The sequence below is a fragment of the Bos indicus x Bos taurus genome, chromosome 7 (genome assembly GCF_003369695.1).
Source record: "Bos indicus x Bos taurus breed Angus x Brahman F1 hybrid chromosome 7, Bos_hybrid_MaternalHap_v2.0, whole genome shotgun sequence".
In the NCBI taxonomy this organism is placed as follows: domain Eukaryota; kingdom Metazoa; phylum Chordata; class Mammalia; order Artiodactyla; family Bovidae; genus Bos; species Bos indicus x Bos taurus.
The window spans coordinates 100,160,443-100,184,185 of record NC_040082.1 but is presented as its reverse complement, the minus strand read 5'-3'; the positions used below and the strand labels follow the sequence as shown (position 1 = coordinate 100,184,185).

General features: G+C 38.5%; 1 protein-coding gene and 1 pseudogene across 1 annotated transcript; both read left to right on the top strand.

The window, feature by feature from the left end:
• The first annotated feature begins 6,947 nt into the window (after positions 1–6,947).
• LOC113896401 lies at positions 6,948–20,150 on the top strand (annotated as a pseudogene).
• Positions 20,151–21,863: 1,713 nt separating this feature from the next.
• Positions 21,864–22,835, top strand: LOC113896400 (olfactory receptor-like protein OLF4). The gene has a single exon (XM_027548598.1). The coding sequence runs from the start codon at positions 21,864–21,866 to the stop codon at positions 22,833–22,835; it is 972 nt and encodes a 323-aa protein (XP_027404399.1).
• Positions 22,836–23,743: the final 908 nt, after the last annotated feature.

Sequence of the window (23,743 nt, the reverse complement as noted above, 5' to 3'; positions counted from 1 at the left end):
AGAACTGGACATGGAACAACAGACTGGTTCCAAATAGGAAAAGGAGTTCGTCAAGGTTGTATATTGTCACCCTGTTTATTTAACTTATATGCAGGGTACATCATGAGAAACGCTGGACTGGAAGAAACACAAGCTGGAATCAAGATTGCCGGGAGAAATATCAATAACCTCAGATATGCAGATGACACCACCCTTATGGCAGAAAGTGAAGAGGAACTCAAAAGCCTCTTGTTTGTGCTTAAAGCTCAACATTCAGAAAACGAAGATCATGGCATCCGGTCCCATCACTTCATGGGAAATTTATGGGGAAACAGTGTCAGACTTTACTTTTTGGGGCTCCAAAATCACTACAGATGGTGACTGCAGCCATGAAATTAAAAGACGCTTACTCCTTGGAAGGAAAGTTATGACCAACCTAGATAGCGTATTCAAAAGCAGAGACATTACTTTGCCAACAAAGGTTCATCTAGTCAAGGCTATGGTTTTTCCTGTGGTCATGTATGGATGTGAGAGTTGGACTGTGAAGAAGGCTGAGCGCCGAAGAATTGATGCTTTTGAACTGTGGTGTTGGAGAAGACTCTTGAGAGTCCCTTGGACTGCAAGGAGATCCAACCAGTCCATTCTGAAGGACATCAGCCCTGGGATTTCTTTGGAAGGAATGATTCTAAAGCTGAAACTCCAGTACTTTGGCCACCTCATGCGAAGGGTTGATTCATTGGAAAAGACTCTGATGCTGGGAGGGACTGGGGGCAGGAGGAGAAGGGGATGACAGAGGATGAGATGGCTGGATGGCATCACTGACTCGATGGACTTGAGTCTGATTGAACTCCGGGAGTTGGTGATGGACAGTGAGGCCTGGCGTGCTGCTATTCATGGGGTTGCGAGGAGTCAGACACGACTGAGCGACTGATCTGATCTGATCTGATCTGAATAGATATATTGGTATGGGTCTTGTTGCTGTCATTTTGGGGGACCCTTTTTGCTTCTGGTACTGGAATTTGCTATTTTATTCAGGTTTTGGAAGTTTTCATCCATAAGATTATCAAATACATTTTGACTAACTTCTCTTTCTGTCTTTCCTTCCCAGACACTCAAATTATGCTGGTATTGGTGTTCTTAATGTAGTCAAATATCCTTCAAAATATTCTCATTTTTCTTTTTTTTTCTTTTCTGACTGAGTCATTTCCGTGATTTTATATTTCAGTTAGCTCATGCATTCTTGTGTATCACCTGGTATGCTACTAATTACTTCTAGTTGTTCATTTCCTTTACTGTAGTGATCAGTTCAACTAGGTTTTTTTAGTTCCTTGTTAAAATTATCACTGTTTTATCAGTCCTTTTGTAAGAGAATTAAATATTTATAGTCTTCCACTTATTAACAATTTGCACAGGGTGAATAATGGAAATAAAACTTCTTGTAGAAGATTCCTTGAATCATTTTAGCTTGAGAAAATGGAGTTTTATATCATCTTTACTAATGCATTGATTCCAAATCTGATAAACTATTTGTTTATCTTTCAATAACTGTTTTTAGGCATATTTTTACAGCTTGAGTCAGGTATGAGATATGGCTTCCTCTTTGATTACTGGCCATTAATGGGAGGGAAGCAGCTCCCAAGTCGCTAGATCAGAAGCCCTGAGGGTCAGGTCTGAGCTGACCTTGTGGCACTCAACATGTGGTGGGACATGGACCTGTTGGCCTGGACAGAGCTGGAGATGCAGACTTCCTCTGATGCACTGTCTCTGTAAGCACCACCAATAGTTGGCCCTCCCCTGCTCAGAAGCATCTCTTGTGGCCCTACAATAGGGCTGCTGTTCTTGTAATACTATGGGCTGCAAATCCAGGGAGATGGAACCTGCATGGACTTCTGGTATGGGTAGGGGTGTGGCCATGGCATCCAGCTGTAGTCAGTGATTGGAGTTGCCTCTGATATGAAGCCCATGTAAGCACCAGTAGTAGGTGCCATGTCCCTGTTTAGACATTGCTTCACATCTGAGCCTCTGCTGTGTCTCACAGCCAGGTTCCCAAGCATTCACTCATCTCAGGTTATGACACATAGACACACACACACACACACACACAATATATATATATCTATATATCTGTATATCTATATCTATCTATCTGTATATATGTACTGCATTTTCTGCATGCAAGCAGATTCTTTACTGCCTGATCCACCTGGTGGATCTGCCTTCAATGCAGAATATATGGGCTTGATCCCTGCCTTGGGAAGTTCACTGTAATGGGAAGAATCCACTCCAGTATTCTTGACTGGCAATCCCATGGACAGATGAGCCTGGCAGGCTACAGTCCATGGGGTCACAAAGACAGATGTGACTGAGCATAGCACACACACACACACATATATTACACTAAGAGAGTTTACAGTACATGTCAACATATAAATATCTCTAAGTACAAACATTTAGTACTGAGGTATTAAAGGATATCTCTTAACATCTGATATAACTGGGAAATTTCTAATTGGCTTGGAGAAACTATCATGCATCCAAGGAGTATACTGACCATGGTTTTATTCTAAAGTAGCAAAGGCATCCCCCATTTTGAAGAGGAGAATAGTAATGTTTAGAGATTTCAGTGGTTCTGTCCCTGACCCAAATCAAAGTGTTAAAGCCATGAGGGACCTAGCCAAGACAAATCCTGAATGTTACAGTTTAAAGAAAATTTTGTACTCAGGGATGTGATGACACGCTGGGAGCCTTAGGGCTTTAGAAGCAAGAGAATTAAAGAGGAAGGAGTAATAAAAAATAAATTCACCTAACTTTTAATGTAGTGTATTAGGAAGAGAATCAGCAGGAAAAATAATCCATTCTGTCCAGTAAAGAGTCCCCATGGGAAATCATATATTTAGAGGTTGGAGTAACCAGAGGAAAACATGCCTAATAAGCTGACACAGGAAGCTGTAAATATCTCCTCTGCTGCAGTACCTCAGCCAGTGTCACTTTGGTTGGTGAAGGCCTGGTTCTTGCTTTTGAAGTTATACATCTGTCTGGCAACGAATGCTTGATTTAATCACTTCCTGTTTTCTTATTTGGGGACAAAAATTCTGTCTGCATCAGTAATCATTTAGGGAGGAATTTTGACTTCTACAGAGAAAGCTTTCTCTCTCAATCTGCAGGCAGGCCATTCTGATAGGTCCACAGACGCTGCAGGAGAGCATCAGAGAGGATGGAAACCAGGAACGTGTACCTGAGGTCACCCAAGGACCAATCTTGCATAGCCCAGGGGCCAGAGGTCTTCGCCATTGTTTTCTGATTTTCCTAGTGTTAATGTTCTTATTTATGGTCTAAAAATAAAGTGAACATTGCTCTTGAAAATACAAATGTCAATCCTGACAATTAAATGGTAATAGTGGAAGCTCAGAAGGAATGATGTGGTGGTTTAGTCTCTAACCTGCTCCACTTCTTGCAACCCCATGGACTGTAGCCCACTGGCTCCTCTGTCCATGGGATTTCCCAGGCAAAACTGCTGGAGTGGGTTACCGTTTCCTTCTCCAGGGGATCTTCTTGACCCAGGGACTGAACCTATGTCTCCTGCATTGAGAAGCAGATTCTTTATTTTCTGAGCCACCAGGGAAATTCCTTTAGAAGGAATAGGAGGCATAAAATGCTTCCAGTAAAAGTAGAAAATAAGTTTAAGGATTTTATTTATGAACAGGAGGAAACAAATAGGGAAAGTCCTTAAGAAAGACTTCTGCTTTATATGCTTCATATAAAATATATCCAACTTCTGTTGTATTTTGTATATTTCTGATATTGAATTGGTAGTTTATATTCCAATTGTTTCTTTTCCTCCTGGGATATTCAAATTGTAAGATGTTCCATGTCATAGTGAAAGTGAAGTTGCTCAGTTGTGCCCGAATCTTTGCGACCCCAGGGATAGTAGCCTGCACCAAGCTCCTCTGTCCATGGGATTTTCAAGACAAGAGTACTGGAGTGGGTTGCCATTTCCTTCTCCAGGGAATCTTCCCAACCCAGTGATCGAACCCAGGTCTCTCACATTGTAGACAGATGCTTTACTGAATGAACCACCAAGGGAAGTCCAAGATGTTCCATGTCATAAGTATATCATTTTTTACATCCTTGGACAAAATATATTTTTCTCTATTATTTTTCCAGGACATCAAGGAGATGTCACTGGAGTTGGAATGTTGATGAAGCAAGGAAATCTTTCTTTATTGCATTGTCTCGGGGTCATTGAGTATATTGGATATTATTTTCCTTTAATGTCCATATATCCATTTCATTTCTCTCTGTTTCTTTCACTCTCAAACTTTTTATTCTTCTCAAAATACCAAGCAGACATTGGCTATAGCAAAACTGAACCTCACATTAATTGTTCTGTGAGAAGTTTATAAACTGGACTTTCATGGTAAAAATTATATATTATTTTGAAGAATAATTATTTGACCTGACCAGCTGAGCTGTAACCACTCACAGCCTAAAGAGGGTGAATCTGTGTGACCAATGTATGATGGTGACACAACACAGAAGAACATGCTGTGTGTGTGTATGTGTGTGTTGTGTATGTGCTTTTTTTTTAAGTTTTATTTTATTTTTAAACTTTACATAATTGTATTAGTTTTGCCAAATATCAAAATGAATCTGCCACAGGTATACATGTGTTCCCCATCCCGAACCCTCCTCCCTCCTCCCTCCCCATACCATCCCTCCGGGTTGTCCCAGTGCACTAGCCCCAAGTATCCAGTATCGTGCATCAAACCTGGACTGGCATCTCGTTTCATACATGGTATTTTACATGTTTCAATGCCACTCTCCCAAATCATCCCACCCTCTCCCTCTCCCTCAGAGTCCATAAGACTGTGTATGTGCTTTTGTCTTGAAACGGAGAACAGTTCTTACAGCAGAGGCACCTGGACCCATATGCTAAATGACTTATATACACAGATCAGAACAACAGATTGAACCAAGAAGTGAATCTGATATGATTCACAGGATGGTTTTATAGCTAAATTGATAATGTGTAACTGAACTGAACTGAAACTGAAGGAACCTCATGGAAGGAGGAATTCTCTGGACTGAAAGTTCAGCATAGCAGGAAGGCCACCTTGTTCCTCAGCATCCCTAACACCATCTCTAATCACTCCCCCCTCTCCCTTATCTCTCTGCCCCACTGGCTTCCTTCTTTGCTGTTGAACATGTGGATCAAGCATCTTCCTCAGGTCCTTAGCAGTGCCATCTCCCTCTCCCAGGCACACAATTCCAACATCACACTAGCTCCTTGTCTCTCTTTAGGAATCTGTTCAAACAACAGCTAGTTTGCTGGACTTTCCTGAACACTCTGCCTCCATGTGCTTGGAACATGGTTAGTACTAAATATGTATTTCTCAAATGAATGAAGGAGTATCACATTAAAACTCTAGAATATATGAACTCTTTTTTTTAATGGTATATCTTTGGATTCATATGGTATTTTATTCAAGTCAAAATAACCCCAGGAAACACATGCTGCTTCTCATGGGTCTTTCTTTAACTTTCAGTTCAGTTTAGTTCAGTTCAGTCACACAGTCTATTCTGACTTTTTGCAACCCCATGGACTGCAGCATGCCAGGCTTCCCTCTCCATCACCAGCTTGCTCAAATTCATGCCCATTGAGTTGGTGATGCCATCCAACTATCTCATCCTCTGTTGTCCCCTTCTCCTCCCACCTTTAATCTTTCCAAGCATCAGGGCCTTTCCTAATGAGTCAGTTCTTCGCATCAGGTAACCAAAGTACTGGAGTTTCAGCTACAGCATCAGTCCTTCAAATGAATATTCAGGACTGATTTCCTTTAAGATGGACTGGTTGGATCTCCCTGAAGTCCAAGGGTCTCAAGAGTCTTCTCCAACACCACAGTTCAGTGGCTCAGTGGGAAAGAATCTGCCTGCAATTCAGGAGCTGCAGGAGCCATGGGTTTGATCCCTGTGTCTAGAAGATCCCCTGGAGGAAGTTATGGCAACCCACTCAAGTATTCTTGTCTGGAGAATCTCATGGACAGAAGAGCCTGGCAGGCTACAGTCCTCAGGATCTCAAAGAGTCAAACATGACTGAAGCAACTTAGCATAGCATAACATATATACATATTTACATATTACATTTTCCTTATCCATTCATCCATCAATATTTTTTAATTTAATTTAATTTTTTTAAATTTTATTTTATTTTTAAACTTTACATAATTGTATTAGTTTTGCCAAATATCAAAATGAATCCGCCACAGGTATACATATGTTCCCCATCCTGAACCCTCCTCCCTCCTCCCTCCCCATACCATCCCTCTGAACTCTTAACAGATGTGATGAGAAGGAGACAAAAATTCCTAGTCAGAAATGAAATGAAGTATACCTTCAAGGGGATTCCACAGTGACTCAGTGGTTTAGAATCCACCTGCAATGGCAGTAGCCATTCAAGAGACATGGGATCAATCCCTGGGTTGGAAAGAAACTCTGGAAGAAGGTATGGAAACACACACCAGAATTCTTTCTTGGGAAATCCCATAGACAGTGGAGGCTGGTGTGCTATGGTCCTTGGGGTCGCACAGAGTCGGACACAACTGAAGTGGCTAAACATACACACATATGCTAAAATAGAACTTAGCTGTAAATAAAATATTAACATCAACTTCTTGAGGGCTAAATAGGAATTGCAGTATTTAAGCTATTGAATTATACCAGTATGAGTGAAAATTGTCATTATTTTCATTTTTCCTGGTAGTCAGCTCCACCCCATGGAACCAAGTAACAATAAGCAGATTTCAGGATTTCTTCTTTTGGAACTTTCAAGGAAACCAGAACTACAGCCCTTCATATTTGGACTTTTACTCACCATGTACCTGATCACTGTGTTTGGAAACCTGCTCATAATCCTGGTTGTCAGCCCATACTCCCACCTCCACACCCCCATGTACTTCTTCCTCTCCAACCTGTCCTTTGTAGACATCTGCTTCACCTCCACCACCATCCCAAAGATACTGTGGAACATCCAGACATAGAGCAAAGGTATCACCGATGAAGCCTGCATCACCCAGATGTATTTTTACATTCTCTTTGCAGAATTAGATAACATTCTCCTGACAGTGATGGCCTATGATTGGTATGTGGCCGTCTGCCATCCTTTGCATTACACAGTTATCATGAGCCCCTGCCTCTGTATTGCTGGTTCTGATATCCTGGGTGCTGATTGCCTTGCAATCCTTGCTACATAGCTTAATAATGCTGTGATTGTCCTTCTTTTCAGAAATGCAAACCCCCCACTTTTTCTGTGAATTCAATCAAGTGGTACAACTTGCTAGTTCTGACAACTTTCTTAATAACATAGTGATGTATTTAGCAGCTGTCCTGATGGGTGTTGGTCCTTTTGCTGGTATCCTTTACTCTTACTCTAAAATAGTTTCTTGCACATGTAAGATCTCATCGGCTCAAGGGAAATATAAAGCATTTTCTACCTGTGTGTCCCACCTTTTGGTTGTCTCCCTATTTTATTTTACAGCCTTAGGAATTTTTTTTTCCTTTTTTAATTTATTTATTTTTTAATTTTAAATTTATTTATTTTATTTGGAGGTTAGTTACTTTACAATATTGTATTGGTTCTGCCACACATCAACATGAATCTGCCACGGGTGTACATGTGTTCCCCATCCTGAGCCCCCCTCCCACATCCCTCCCTGTACCATCCCTCCATGTCATCCCAGTGCACCAGCCCCAAGGATTCTATATTGAACCTGGACTGGCGATTCATTTCTTATATGATATCATACATGTTTCCATGCCATTCCCCCAAATCATCCCACCCTCGCCCTCTCCCACAAAGTCCAAAAGACTATTCTATACATCTTTGTCTCTTTTGCTGTTTTGCATACAGGGTTATCATTACCATCTTTCTAAATTCCATATTTATGTGTTAGTATACTGTATTGGTGTTTTTCTTTCTGGCTTACTTGACTCTGTATAATAGGCTCCAGTTTCATCCACCTCATTAGAACTGATTCAGATGTATTCTTTTTAATGGCTGAGTAATACTCCATTGTGTATATGTACCACAGCTTTCTTATCCACTCATCTGCTGATGGACATCTAGGTTGCTTCCGTGTCCTTGCTATTATAAACAGTCCTGCAATGAACACTGGAGTACATGTGTCTCTTTCAGTTCTGGTTTCCTCAGTGTGTATGCCCAGCAGTGGGATTGCTGGGTCATAAGGCAGTTCTATTTCCAGTTTTTTAAGGAATCTCCACACTGTTCTCCATAGTGGCTGTACTAGTTTGCATTGCCACCAACAGTGTAAGAGGGTTCCCTTTTATCCACACCCTCTCCAGAAGTTTATTGCTTGTAGGCTTTTGGATAGCAGCCTTTCTCACTGGTGTGAAATGGTACCTCATTGTGGTTTTGATTTGTATTTCTCTGATAATGAGTGATGTTGAGCATCTTTTCATGTGTTTGTTAGCCATCTGTATGTCTTCTTTGGAGTAATGTCTGTTTAGCTCTTTGGCCCATTTTTTGATTGGGTCGTTTATTTTTCTAGAATTGAGCTGCTCGTATATTTTTGAGATTAGTTGTTTGTCAGTTGCTTCATTTGCTATTATTTTCTCCCATTCTGAAGGTTGTCTTTTCAGCTTGCTTATAGTTTTCTTTGTTGTGCAGAAACTTTTAAGTTTAATTAGGTCCCATTTGTTTATTTTTGCTTTTATTTCCAATATTGTGGGAGGTGGGTCATAGAGGATCCTGCTGTGATGTATGTCGGAGAGTGTTTTGCCTATGTTCTCCTCTAAGAGTTTTATAGTTTCTGGTCTTACATTTAGATCTTTAATCCATTTTGAGTTCATTTTTGTGTGTGGTGTTAGAAAGTGTTCTAGTTTCATTCTTTTACAAGTAGTTGACCAGTTTTCCCAGCACCAATTGTTAGGTGGGTGGAACAATTTAAAATTTTCTCCATTTTATATTCTTGCCTCCTTTGTCAAAGATAAGGTGTCCATAGGTGTGTGGATTTTTCTCTGAGCTTTTTATTTTCTGCCTGACTTCAGACTCTACTACAAAGCCACAGTCATCAAGACAGTATGGTACTGGAACAAAGACAGAAATATAGATCAATGGAACAATATTGAAAGTCTTAGGAATTTACCTTAGCTCTGGTGCTATCCACAGCTCGCATTCAAGTACAATCGCCTCGGTGATATACACTGTGGTCACATCCTTGCTGAACCCTTTCATCTACAGTCTGAGAAATAAATACATAAAAAGGGCTCTGAAAAGATTATTTGTGGTGGAAACGTTTATAAAAGGGCCATTTGCCCTTGGGCTGAAGAACTGCCCATGATAGCAAGGCTCAAAGCCTCATAGCCAGATATGTGATTCTTTGATCAGATTGTGATAATAGCAATTGCTTCTTCAATTTATAGCCTAATATTTCCATTTCTTTGATTTCAACTTCTCTGTACAATTTTTAAAACATCATTGATTAACTTTGCTGTTCTCTAAGTTTTTTCCTCATTATTTTTCTACTCTCTCAAATGGATTCAAAACCATGTATGAAACATATGTAAATTCCCATTTATCTCATGAGGCTTCACGCATTTCTTAAGAATAAATTCTTCTGAAATGATATAATTCGTACTGAGTAATTGTTCTTTCTTTTTGCTAAAAGAATAATCAAGAATTGTGTTACTTCTATGGAAAAACACTAGGTAAGAAAATCAATTATGTAATTTCATAGGAGAGTAAAACATGAAACTACAGTTTATCACATTTTAGTTCTTCATATCTTGGAGTGTCACTACCATAATTGCTCTTTCAGAAAATGTGGATGTTAACAGATAGTGTATTTCATAAACAGTCATCTGATTTTACTCCCTCACAGTGTATTATTCTCTATTTAGCCTAGTGTCTACATTCTCTATAGGAGTTACTGGTAAAGCTGAGCATCAAATGCATGTCTCTAATTGACATCTACGTGAAACAGAAACTTCAAAAAAGACTTTGACATAATAAGACCTAGAGTCAGAGAAGACCTTAAGTATTATGCAGCAAAAATTTGTGTCAGACTATATATTTGCAAGCAATTTTTTAATGGTGTCTATTTACTTATTGATGTACGTGATTTAGTATCTCTCTGTAAAGGGGTTTATCATTGGGGTGAAGAATTTTTTGGTGTAATTGTATCTTTCTACTTGAAGACTTCCATTGTTGCCTACAAATAAATGACTCCTTCCATTGCTCTAGACAAAATAGTCCCCACTTCAATTTCTGCTATAATCAATGAAAGAGTAGTGAATGAACAACATGAATATCATATTTAAATGGTATACATGGTATATATATATATATATAGATAGATAGATAGATAGATATAGATATATCTCCAAATTATGGCTCACTAGATCTTAAATTCCTATCTAGTCCTGTGATAAACGGCCTTCCGTGATTAGCTCAGTTGGTAAAGAATACACCTGCAATGCAAGAGACCCTTGTTTGATTCCTGGGTCAGGAAGATCCACTGGAGAAGGGATAGGCTACCTACTCCAGTGTTCTTGGGCTTTCCTGGTGGCTCAGCTGGTAAATAATCTGCCTGCAATGCGGGAGACCTGGGTTCAATCCCTGGCTTGGAAGATCTCCAGGAGAAGGGAAAGGCTACTCACTCCAGCATTCTGGCCTGGAGACTTCCATGGACTGTATAGTCCATGGGGGTCACAAAGATTCAGATATGACTGAGCGACTTTTGCTTTTTCACTTTCCTGTGGTTAAGGTACAAATTTCTCACAAATAGGTTTAGCTTTTCCTGTTTACCTACAAGGAAATCTAAATGGAATCCCATTTTGATAAAATTGTATGTGATAAACTTGAATAATAGAGAAATCATGAATGCTATTGTGTAGAAAATAGCAACACAACAATTGCCTAGAAAAAAAGCAACATATTATTATATGTTATATATTATTTTACATTATTATATTATCATTATAATTCCCCTCAGTTCTTTTCACTTGGATTATTGTATCAGTTAGCTGTTGCTACATACTAAGTCATTCTAAAAGCAATGATTTAGTATAATCTATTTTTTACCTAATGAGTTTCTATGATGGGGAGTTGATCTGAGTTATGATTGTTTCCTCATGGGTCTACTGTAAACTGTCAGACTCTGTTTTGTGTTTTAAAGGCTCCTGCACAATGGTGTGTGTAGTTGTAGTGGTCTTCTGTCTTGAACAACTTTATGTCAATTTCTTCCTTTTACATAAATAGGTTAAGTAAGTAAGTGTTAGTCGCTCAGTTGTGTCTAACTCTTTGTGACCCCATGGATTGCAGCTCACCAGGCTCCTCTGTTCATGAGACTTCCCAAGCAAGTGGGCCACCATTTCCTTCTGCAGGGGATCTTCCCAACCCAGGGGTTGAACCTGGGTCTCCTGCACTGCAGGCAGATTCTTTACTGACTGAGCTACAAGGGGAGCCCCCATGTAAGTAGGTTAGTCTTTAGTTTATCATGTACAGTGACTGGATGAGTTGGACCATAAAGAAGGCTGAGCACCAAAGAATTGGTGCTATCCAACTGTGGTGCTGGAGAAGACTCTTGAGAGTCCCTTGGTCTGAAAGGATATCAAACCAATTAGTCCTACAGGAAATCAACCCTGAATATTCAGTGGAAGGACTGATGCTGAGGCTGAAGTGCTAATACTTTGGCCACCTGATGTGAAGAGTCAACTCATTGGAAAAGACCCTGATGCTGGGAAGGATTAAGGGTAAAAGGAGAAGGAGGTGGCAGAGGATGAGATGGTTAGATTTCATCACTGACTCATTGGACATGAATTTGAGCAAGATCTGGGAGATGGCAAAGGACAGGGAAGCCTGGTGTGCTGCAGTCTGTGGGGTCACAAAGGGTTGAACATCACTTAGTGACTGAACAACAATTTTTACTTTATAAGTTATATGTAAAAAAAACTGGATTTCTCAAATGTTAATTGCTATATTTAAATTTCACTGTTCCTAAATCTATATATATATCACTTTGCTGTCTTCCCAGTTAGAGGAGCTCTCTCTCACCAACTTTAGTGTGATTCAACTACCTGTGCTTGACATACTACCCATAATAATGCACAGTCAGAAAAATTTGCTTCTTAACTAATTCATTAGAGTGTAATTACATATAATAAACTATACATTTTTAAAATATGCAATTTTCTAATTATACAGAGTGAAGTAAGCCAGAAAGAAAAACACCAATACAGTATACTAACTCATATATATGGAATTTAGAAAGATAGTAATGATAACCCTGTATGCGAGACAGCAGAAGAGACACAGATGTATAGAACAGTCTTTTGGACTCTGTGGGAGAGGGCGAGGCTGGGATCGTTTGGGAGAATGGCATTGGAACATGTATAATATCATATAAGAAATGAATCACCAGTCCAGGTTTGATGCAGGATACAGGGTGCTTGGGGCTGGTGCACTGGGATGGCCCAGAGGGAGGGAGGTGGGAGGGGGGTTAAGGATTGGGAACACGTGTACACCCATGGTGGATTCATGTTGATGTGTGGCAAAACCAATACAATATTGTAAAGTAATTAGCCTCCAATTAAAATAAATTAAAAAATAAGAATAAATAAATAAATTTCAAAAGCCAGAAGTATATTACATGGTTCCATTTGCATATAATTTTAAAAGGTCCACAATAAGTTCTAATTTCTTTGTAAAGTTATTATTAATAATGGAAATGCCCTGAGCCTTAATTTTATCTTTCAGAAGGAAATGTGAGATGATCAATCCTAACTTCACTTGGATGTTGTGAGGAATTAAAGAAATGTATAGAAGGCAATGGCACCCCACTCCAGTACTTTTGCCTGGAAAATCCCATGGATGGAGGAGCCTGGTAGGCTGTAGTCCATGGGGTCGCTAGAGTTGGACACGACTGAGCGACTTCACTTTCACTTTTCACTTTCATGCATTGGAGAAGGAAATGGCAACCCACTCCAGTGTTCTTGCTTGGAGAATCCCAGGGACAGGGAAGCCTGGTGGGCTGCCATCTATGGGGTCGCACAGAGTTGGACATGACTGACGCGACTTAGCAGCAGCATAGAAACACTTTGCTGAATCAACAAACATTGTTCAAGTTTAGGAATATGTATATGTGTATATATGTCTGTATATACCTCTCTGAAATAAGCACACACATGCACATAGATGTGCATGCACCATTTCAACTGTAACCCCACCCACTGTGCTGAAAGAAAACATGAGAGACAGTTGGAAGGTTAGAAGTAAAAAAAAAAAAAAATGGATGCTGGAATAAACATGATTTAGAAAAAATATAGAAATATTAAAACAAAGATTTTTTTTTCCAGAGCAACATTTTAATGCAGAAGACGAAGATTTAAAGTAGAATGTGTGCCATTAATTGTGATAATTATTTACTTTTCCTATCTTAAATTCCAAATCTCTCATAGTCAGAACCATATTTACATTTAAACAAAGCGAAATTCTCTGTAACAGCTAAGGGGGCAAAATCTCTCCGGAGTGACTGAAATTTTCTCCTGTTTAAGATATGAGTTTAACATATAATGACTTTATAAGGAAGCTCAGTGTTAGAATCAAAAACTTAAACTCAGCTGCTAGGAATAGCATGTGTTAAAATTAATGTGTGTGAATCTCTCAGTCATGTCCGGCCTTTGGAACTCCATGCACGATCTTTCCTTAGAATTTGCCAGGAAAGTACACAGGAGTGGATTGTCATTCCCTTCTTCACGGGATTAGCCCCAACTAGGAATGGAGCCCAGGTCTCCTGTTTTGCAGGTGGATTCTTTACCATCTGAGATATAATATGTTAGCAGGAACAGCATATGATTGGACAAATATCTATGTTAGACTCCTATTGCTTCTTTAACAAATTACAACACTAGCAGGTTAAAAGAAGTACCTATCATAAAGTTCTTTGAGACAAAAATCCTGAAGCCTCATTCAGCAAAAATGAAGATGTCTGCAACTCTGTGATACTTCTGGATGCTCCAGAGAGAATAAACTCAATGTCCTGTTAATATTTTACTTCTAATGGTCACCGGCATCACTTAACTCATGGTCCTTCCTCTGTCTTCAAATCCACATGCCTACAATTTTAAATGTCTGACTCCAATTCTTCTTCCTTTCTCAATCACATTTAGAAAATCTATTGTGATTATATTAGTCCAATCTGCATATCTGTGCTAATATTCCTACATCAAGATCAACTGTATTTCATCAGCAATTGTAATTAAGCCAGATATGTAAGGTAGGATACTCCAAAGTTTTTAGCATGTGGATCTCTTTTGGAGGATCTTATTCTGGTTACTGCAAAGTCTTTTTCTAACAGAAATTATTTTATGTCACTTAATAATACTTATGTAAATCAATACAAAATTTATCACTACCTATGAAATTAAATGAAAATCTTATCTTTCAATATTGCATACATGGAAGGCTCTTCCCTGGTGGTCCAGTGGTTAAAGATCTGTGCTTGAAATGCAGGGGACACTGGGTTCTATCCCTGGTTGGGGAACTAAGGTCTCACATGCCATGTGGCCAGAAAATAAAAGAAAACAAACAAAGAAAAGACACCCTGAATTGTTTACAAGATTACATACAGAGAAGATTTTTGTTGAATACCTAAATCTAGCTATAACTGAATCTAACACAGAACCACTTCTTTGCTACACAAACTGTGATTCACAGATGAGGACCTGAAGCAGCAACACTTAGCATCTTGTTAGAAATGAAGGGTCTGTAGGTCCCTGATCAGATCTGTTGAAAAATAATTTGAACTTAAACTACAATCCCTGGCAATCTTTAGGAATAGTGAATTTAGATAAATGCTACTCTGGAATAAATATTCTCACCTTAACAGTGTTGACTATTACAGAACTGGGTGCTATCCTGTAAATTACATTTCTGTAATGGAGAAAGGAGTTCATAAAAGTACTATTTCATAGAATATATTATAGTAAAATTTAAAGTAGACAGTCTTTATAATATGCTAAGCTAGTGGTGCACGCATGCTAAGTCACTTCAGTTGTATCCAACTGTTTGTGACTCTATGGACAGTAGCCCTCCAGACTCCTCTCTCCATGGGATTCTCCAGGCAAAAATACTGGAGTGGGTTGCCATACCCTCCTCCACGGGGTCCTCCTGACCTGGGGATACTACCCACATCTCTTACTTTTCCTGCAATGGCAGTAGACTTCTTTAATTTCTGATGTAAGTAGGAAATTTTTTGGCTTTGCAAAACTTTCATGAAACCAAGTCATAATACCCAAGTTAGCTTTATATTAAAGAAGCAAAGTTATCCCTTGTTTTGAAGAGGGCAATAGTCAGACATTTCTGGGATTGTGTGTCCACCACAAATCAAGGCATTGAAGATCCAAAGGACATATTCAAGACCAATGGTCAATATTATGTTTTTGAGACAATTTTAACTCAGGGATGTGATAAGGTGTCAAAAACCTTAGAGCTTTGGAAGCAGAAGAGTTAACAGAGAAGGAATGACAAAACTGAATTTACTTATCTTATATTGGAGTCTCTTAGGAACAGAGAATCCGAAGAAAGAATCAATTTTGTCCAGACCAGTGTCACCAGGGAACATCACATACTTAGAGGCTGATGTAACAAGAAAAAAACATGTCTAATGAGCCAATATACAAAGATGTAAATAACCCGTCTGCTGCAGTCCCTCAGCCTGTGCCTCTTTGGTTGGACAGGATGTAGTTGTTGCTTTTGCAATCCTACATCTGGCTGAGAGGCCAATGCTTGATCTCTTCTTGCTGTCTTGTGGGGAGACAGAGCTTTGATCTGCGTTGCCAGCTACTTAGGGGGAAATTTTGACTTTCACAGGGAAACCTCCTGCACAGAGTTCCCAAACAGGTGAGTTTGACAGCTCCACAGACACTGCAGGAGAGGATCAGAGAGGATGGAAGCCAGGAATGTACCAGAGGTCACAGAGGTCACAATCTAGCATAGCCTGCAGAGGTCACTGCAGTTGTTTGCTGGGTTTCCTAAATAAAATAGGTACATAAATAAAAATGTATATATTTATGATGCTGGAAAGGAAGAGTGCACCTGAAAACGTGAGTGGTAATGTTGACAATTAAATCATGCTAGTGGAAGCCCACAAAAGAACGAATGGGAGGTATAAACTGCATCCAGTAAAAGTGGGGCATGAGTCTAAGTTTCTTCTAATTAACAGGAGTAGACAAATAGGGCATTAACTGTAGAGGGTCGATCAGTGAGGTGAGGGCATTTCATTTTATTGTAAGAAGGGACATATTAGACTGTGCCTCCATATGGAGGAGAAAGATCTAAACTAATGACTGTTTGCAAATACACACTTTCAATAGCTGTGTAGGAAACACACATTACAGTATCTTCTCTCACTCTTGTGTTCATATAAGGAAAAAAAAAATACTTAGCTACATAAGTGAAAAGATGTATGCTAGTGAGGCTTACTTTCAACTATCTTATCTGTGAGGCTAAACATATCTACGGATTTGTTAGCCATGCAGTGTTACTCTATTTAAAAAAATCTCTGTAACTATTTTGTTTTATATAGTGGTATCAGAGTATTGTTATTCCTTTTTAAAATTTCATTTTTTGATAGAAAGAATTATTTTTTAACAAGAAACTTAAATTCATGATTTAGTTCTTTTATATATGCATAGATGTATTTGTGGGGATTTTACACAAATTGATAAATGTTGTTGATCTTATATACCAACATTCTCTTCATTTCTTTTCCAAAAGAATTTAGGTATAATTGACACATGACAGTATATGAGTTACAGGTACACAGCTTGATGGTTCAATATTTGTTTATGTTGCTAAATGATCACCACAGTAAACCTAGTTAACATCTATCACCACACATAGTTACAATTTATTTCTTGTGATGAGAGTTTTTAGGATATACTGTCTCTTAGCAACTTTCAGTTCAGTTCAGTTCAGTCACTTAGTCGTGTCCAACTCTTTGTGACCCCATGATTCAGAGCACACCAGGCCTCCCTGTCCATCACCATCTCCCGGAGTTCACTCAAACTCACGTCCATCGAGTCAGTAATGCCATCCAGCCATCTCATCCTCTGTTGTCCCCTTCTCCTCCTGCCCCCAGTCCCTCCGAGCATCAGAGCTTTAGCATTATTCCTTCCAAAGAACACCCAGGACTGATCTCCTTTAGAATGGACTGGTTGGATCTCCTTGCAGTCCAAGGGACTCTGAAGAGTCTTCTCCAACTTTAAATTATGCTAAAAAAAGTATTATGAACTATAGTCATCATGCTGCACAGTACATACCACCCATTGCTTTTTATTCTTATTTTTCTTACTGTAATAATTTAATTACTTTAATATTCTTAATGTGTCCACTCTTGCTGTAAGCAAGAAAGGAAAGTGAGAGTTCTTCAGCATCCTTAGTGGTGATAATTTTTTATACGTATTTACTCCTATTAAGAGTTTCTCATCTGTTACTCCTTATTATTCCTTTTGGCCTTCTCATTAAACCTTTACCTATAAGTTGCATCACCTGATCTTAACTTTTTACCATTTGCTTATATTCTAAGCATATTTGAATTCTTCTATCTACATTTAAGATAAAATTATAATTTAGATACTTCTTCTTCCTCACATTGTAAATGTTCTTATGTTATATTGTTTCATTTCCAAATCTTTGGCAATTTGATCTTAAATTAGTGATCCATGTAATACTGTTAAATTTTTACTCTTTTGTGTCTTTTGATCAGTTAATTGTAGATTTTCATTCAATTTTATTATGTTCTATTGTTCATAAAGGGGCTTCCCAGATGGTGCTAGTGATAATGATCTTGTCTACTAATGGAGGAGAATTAAGAGATGCAGGTTCAAATCCTGGGTTGGGAAGATCCCCTGGAGGAGGGCATGACAACTCACTCCAGTCTTCTTTCTCGGAGAATCCTGTGGACAGATGGTGGCTACTGGCAAACTATAGTCCATAGTGTCGCATGGAATTGGACATGACTGAAACAACTTAGAACATAGCACGTTGCCCAGAAAACAATACACTTTACATAATTGCACTCTCATCAATATAATTTGTTTCAAAAGTTCTTAGGTTTTGAAAAATATCTTTGTAAAATGTGTTCTTAAACACACTTATATACTTTTACACAAATGCATCAATACCATCATGGATATATCATAAATGGTCTTTATATTTTAGTGACAAATAGTCATTATGTTTAATGTTTTCTACAATTTGTTCCTCACTTGTTTCATTCTCAATAATACCTCAGGGACTTGCTTCCAATCAACCAGTATAATGTTGGTTCATTATTTTAATATCTATATAATATCACATGGTGTGGCTGTGTGACTCCCACATTTGGTGGCCTATAACATTATTTATCCATAAGTGACTATTATATCACTGCTACAAAAATATTTTGACAGTCTTTATTTAATACTGTGCTTCTCAACCAAGGATAATTGTGTTCCCCAGGGGTTTTTGACCAATATTTGTAGACATTATTTGCTGTCACACTGATGAAAAATAAGTGGTGGGCAAGGATGTTTCTAAACATCCTGCAGTTTACAGGACAGACCCCACCCCAGAGAAGGAACAGGCAGAGAATGTCCAATAGCACAGAGATTGAGGAAATCTGAGTTTAAAACTCTCTGTGTTTCTAGTATCAGTAAAAATGTAGTTCCATTGTGGACTTTTATATATGCATCTAAAATGGATTGCTCACTTTTACTCTAGGGTCTTTAGTCCCTTTTTAAAAGATATGTCAGAGAAGGAACTACTTAATTTCCTTCTAGATAGCCATTTATTCCAGTTTTTATTCAACAATCCAGCCTTTTCCAACCAAATTGAATACAACCATCCCAAAGGATAGTGTTCATACCTAAGGGGACCTAATTTCTAATCATAACACATTATAACAAAGCATCTGATATCTGCCAGAAATTTCTGGGTCATTATATGTTCTCTTGAGTCAAGGTCTTTACTAAATTATTAATTCATGTCATAAATGTTTAATTACTCATATTATAAATCATGTTTCAGTCAGTTTTTGCTGTTCCAGTTTTCTTTACTATGATTATATGAAATCACCCTTTTATTTGTTTCATATTTTAGCCATATTTTGTCATTTCATAATTCACTCATTTTCTTAAGTTCATTTTTAAATAAATGCAAATATATTCACATACCTTTGAGAAAATAATAAGTGAACAGGCAGATGTCTCTGATGATAAAGCAAATTAAGTCTCTGATGATTAGTATCTTAAATTATAGTGGCAAGGTCACAGTACAGTGAAATAAAATATAGTGTCCTCAGGCTTAAATCACATAAAGAAGTTTATCCAGAATAAGAGAATAAATTTTTCTGACCTGCTCAAGATTTATGGAGTATGGTGTGCAAAGGCTTTTGTATATTGGACAAAGCCCAGAACTAGAATTAAAGTGTTGGATTTATTAAAAAGTCAAAACATTAAGCCCAAGAGTAACAAATTATGACCCAGAAGAAAAGAGAGATCAGTTCAGTTCAGTTCAGTTCAGCCACTCATTCGCTTTGCAACCCCATGAATTGCAGCACGCCAGGCCTCCCTGTCCATCACCATCTCTGAGAGTTCACTCAAACAAGAAAAGAGAGATAGAACTTGCCTAATTCAGTATCAGATGACACAGAGAGGTCAAATCATTTGGTAAAGCACAGGAAAGACAATTTTCTACTGCTTCAAATAACACAAATGAAACTTTTGTTGTGTTTTGTACATTTTCATTTTTGAATTGTTAGTCTACTCTTGTTGGTTATTTTTCTCTTGGGATGTTAAATCTGTATGTTTTTTTCACATCATATAGATATAACTGTTTCTTTCCCTGGAAAAGAGGTATGTTTCTTTCTGATTTTTCCTGGGCATCTAGGAGATGCAGCTGAGGTTGGAATGTTGCCAAACCAAGGAAGCTTTTCTTGGTCACATTGTCTCAGGAAGGATTTGAGCTTGTTAGCTCTTCTACCTTCATTTTAACTGTCCCTCATACTTTTTATATTTCTTTACATACAGGGCAGAAAGTGGCTGTAGCTAAAAGGAGCCTCAAATTTATTATTGTCTCAGAAGCTTATGAACTGGAATTTCTGCATACCACTTAAACTTTGTTTAGGAGAAAATTACAGGAGATGTAAAGTGACGCAGGTTCAATCCCTGGGTCAGGAGGATCTCCTAGAGGAGGGCATGGTAAACCACTTCAGTGTTCTTGCCTTGAAAATTTCTTGGACAGAGGATCCTGGTGGGCTACAGGACAGAAATCAGACACAACTGAAGTGACTTAACACAAACACACACACACATAGGAGAAAATTAATCTGATCTGACCAGCTTGAGCTATAACCACTCATGGCCCAAGGAGGATGGTTCTGGATAAGAAATTCGTGACAGTAGCTGCTCTGGAGGTGATACTGTGTCTGTGAACCTGTGCCTTGTGGAATAGGAACAGTTCTTAAAGCAGAAGCACCTGAACTCATAAATTAAGTTGGCATACTAAGGTGACGGTGGTCAAAACTCAATCAAAGATGGTACTAAGCAGAGGATCTGATATAATTCACAGGATGTCCTTGCAACTAAATCCATAAAGTGCTGGGAACAACATGGAGGATTCTCTGTGGACTGAAGTGTCAGCTGTAGCAGGGAAGCCCCCTTGTTCCTCAGCATTCCTGTTGTTGTTGTTCAGTGGCTCAGTCATGTCTGACTCTTTGCAATCCCATGGACTGCAGCACACAAAGATCCCCTGTCCTTCACTATCTCCTGAAGCTTGCTCAAACACATGTCCATTGAGTCGATATGCCATACAACCATCTCATCCTCTGTCATTTGCTTCTCCTTCTGTTTGCAATCTTCCCAACATTAGGGGCTTTTCCAATGACTCAGTTCTTCGCATCAGGTGGCCAAAGTATTGGAGTTTCAGCTTCAGCATCAGTCTTTCCAGTGGATATTCAGGGTTGATTTCCTTCAGTTTTAAATGTTGAGTTTTAAGCCAGCCTTTTCAGTCTCCTCCTTCACCTTCGTCAAGACGCACTTTAGTTCCTCTTTACATTCTGCCATAAGGGTGGTGTCATCTGCGTATCTGAGGTTATTGGTATTTTTCCTGGCAATCTTGATTCCAGCTTGTGATCTATCCATCTCTAATCACTCCTCCTTTTATTCATCCCTCTCTCCCACTGGCTTCCTTGTTTAGATCTGAACATGTGGAACCAGCATCTTCCTCAGGTCCTTTGCAGTGATTGTTCCTCCTGCTTTCACTCTAGTGAGTACCTTCTCCTAGTATCACAATAGGTCCTTCTCTTCCTTTCTTAATGTTTCTTCAAATAAACCCTTGTTTTAAGCCCTTGCCTGAACACTCAGCGTAAAATAATGTCTCTTAGTACTCTCTCCTTTACACATGTTTCTGTTTTCTCCATACATCTGTCATCTTTTAACATATTATATATTTATTTGAATATCATTTTTCACCATCCTTGGATTGTGAAAGATTTGTTTTTAAATATGTCTAAAATATAGAGATATTTTATCCCGTATATGTGCACATATTTATCACTTATATGTGCTTAGAATATTTATGCTCTCAATATGTTGCTCAATAAAACTGAAACATGAACTGCTTGGAAATATGCTCAAATGGGACAAACACTTTGAGTTAGAGGCGAAATGAGGTATATCCTCAAGGAGAATTTATCTATATACAGCATATTAACATCAATTTTTTGTCAGCAAAATGGAGATTACGGTATTTTAGCTATTTGAGTAATATCAATTTGAGTGAAAGTTATCATGTTATACACATTTTTTCCTAATAGTCACATCATCATATGGAACCAGAGAACAAGACACAAATTTCACAATTTCTCCTTCTGGGATTCTCAGAGGAAACAGAACTGCAGCCCATCATATTTGGGGTTTTCTTCTCCATGTACCTGATCACTGTGTTTGGAAATCTGCTCATCATCCTGGCTGTCAGCTCAGACCTCCACCTCCACACCCCCATGTACTTCTTCCTCTCCAACCTGGCCTTTGTAGACATCTGTTTCACCTCCACCATCATCCCAAAGATGCTGCAAAGCACTCAGACACAGAGGAAAGTCATTACTTATGAAGGCTGCATCGTACAGGTTTATTTTTACTTACTTTTTGCAGGATTAGATGACTTCCTCCTGACTGTGATGGCCTATGACCGGTATGTGGCCATCTGTCACCCCCTGCACTACCTGGTCATCATGAAGCCCTGGGTATGTGGACTGCTCCTTCTGGTGTCCTGGATCATGAGTGCCCTGTTTTCCTTGTTACACAGCTTAATGGTGTTGCAGCTGTCATTCTGCTCAGACTTGGAAATCCACCACTTTTTCTGTGAAATCAAATGGCTGATCCAACTTGCCTATTCTGACCCCTTTCTCAACAACATAATGGTGTATTTTGGATCTGTAATTCAGGGGAGTGTTCCCCTGACTGGTATCCTTTACTCTTACTCTAAAATTTCATCCTCTATCTGTGGAATCTCATCAGCTAAGGGGAAGTATAAAGCATTCTCTACCTGTACATCTCACCTCTCAGTTGTCTCCTTATTTTATTGTTCAGCCTTAGGAGTATACCTTAGCTCTGCTGCTACCCACAGCTCACACACAAGTACAATTGCCTCGGTGATGTACACTGCAGTCACACCCATGCTGAACCCCTTCATCTACAGTCTGAGAAATAAAGACATAAAGAGGACTCTAAAAAGATTCTTTGGAATGGTAACATTTATAAAAGAGCCATTTGTCCTTGGGCTGAAGGACATGGGCTGAAGAACTGCCCATGATAGCAGGGCTCAAAGCCTCATAGGCACATATGTGATTCTTTGATTAGATTGTGATAATAGCAAAAGCTTCTTCAATTTATTGCCTGATATTTCCATTTCTTTGATTTCAACTTCTCTATACAATTTTAAAAACATCCTTGATTAACTTTGCTGTTCTCTGTTATCTAAGTTGTTTCTTTTGTCACTTTTCTATTCTCTCAAATTGATTCAAAACCTCATGTGAAACATATATGTAAATTTCCATTTATCTCATGAGACTTCACACATTTCTTAAGAATATTCTTCTGAAATGATACACTATATACTAAACTTTCTTTCTTTTTACTAAAGGAATCATCATGAATTTTGCTACTTCTATGGGAAAAAAAAACTACCTTGGAAACCAAACCAATTATATAATTTCATAGAAGAATAAAATATGAAAATACAGTCTATCACATTTTAGTTCTTCATATCTTGGAAGGTCACTACCATAACTGCTCTTCCCAAAAATGTAAATGTTAGCAGGTAGTGTATTTCATAATTGGTCATCTGATTTTACTCCCTAACAGTGTACTAGTCTCTATTTATTAATAGCTCAGTGTCCACATTGCCTACAGGAGTTACTGGTAAAACTGAACATCAAACACACGACTCTGATTGGCATCTATGTGAAACAAAGATTTCAATAAAGAGTTTGACATAAGACCTAGAGTCATAGAAGACCTTAAGTATGAGTTAGCAAAAATTTGTGTCAGGTTATATATTTGCAAGAGATGTTTTCATGGTGTCCATTTACTTATTGATGTATACGATTTAGTGTCTGTTTGTAAAGGGGTTTATCGTGGAGGTGAAGGATTTTTTGGGGGTAATTATATCATTCTGCTTGAATATTTCCATTGTTGCCTACAAATA

Excerpts from the sequence above, each read along its gene's own strand:
- LOC113896400 (XM_027548598.1), top strand. The coding sequence starts at position 21,864 with ATGGAACCAGAGAACAAGACACAAATTTCACAATTTCTCCTTCTGGGA.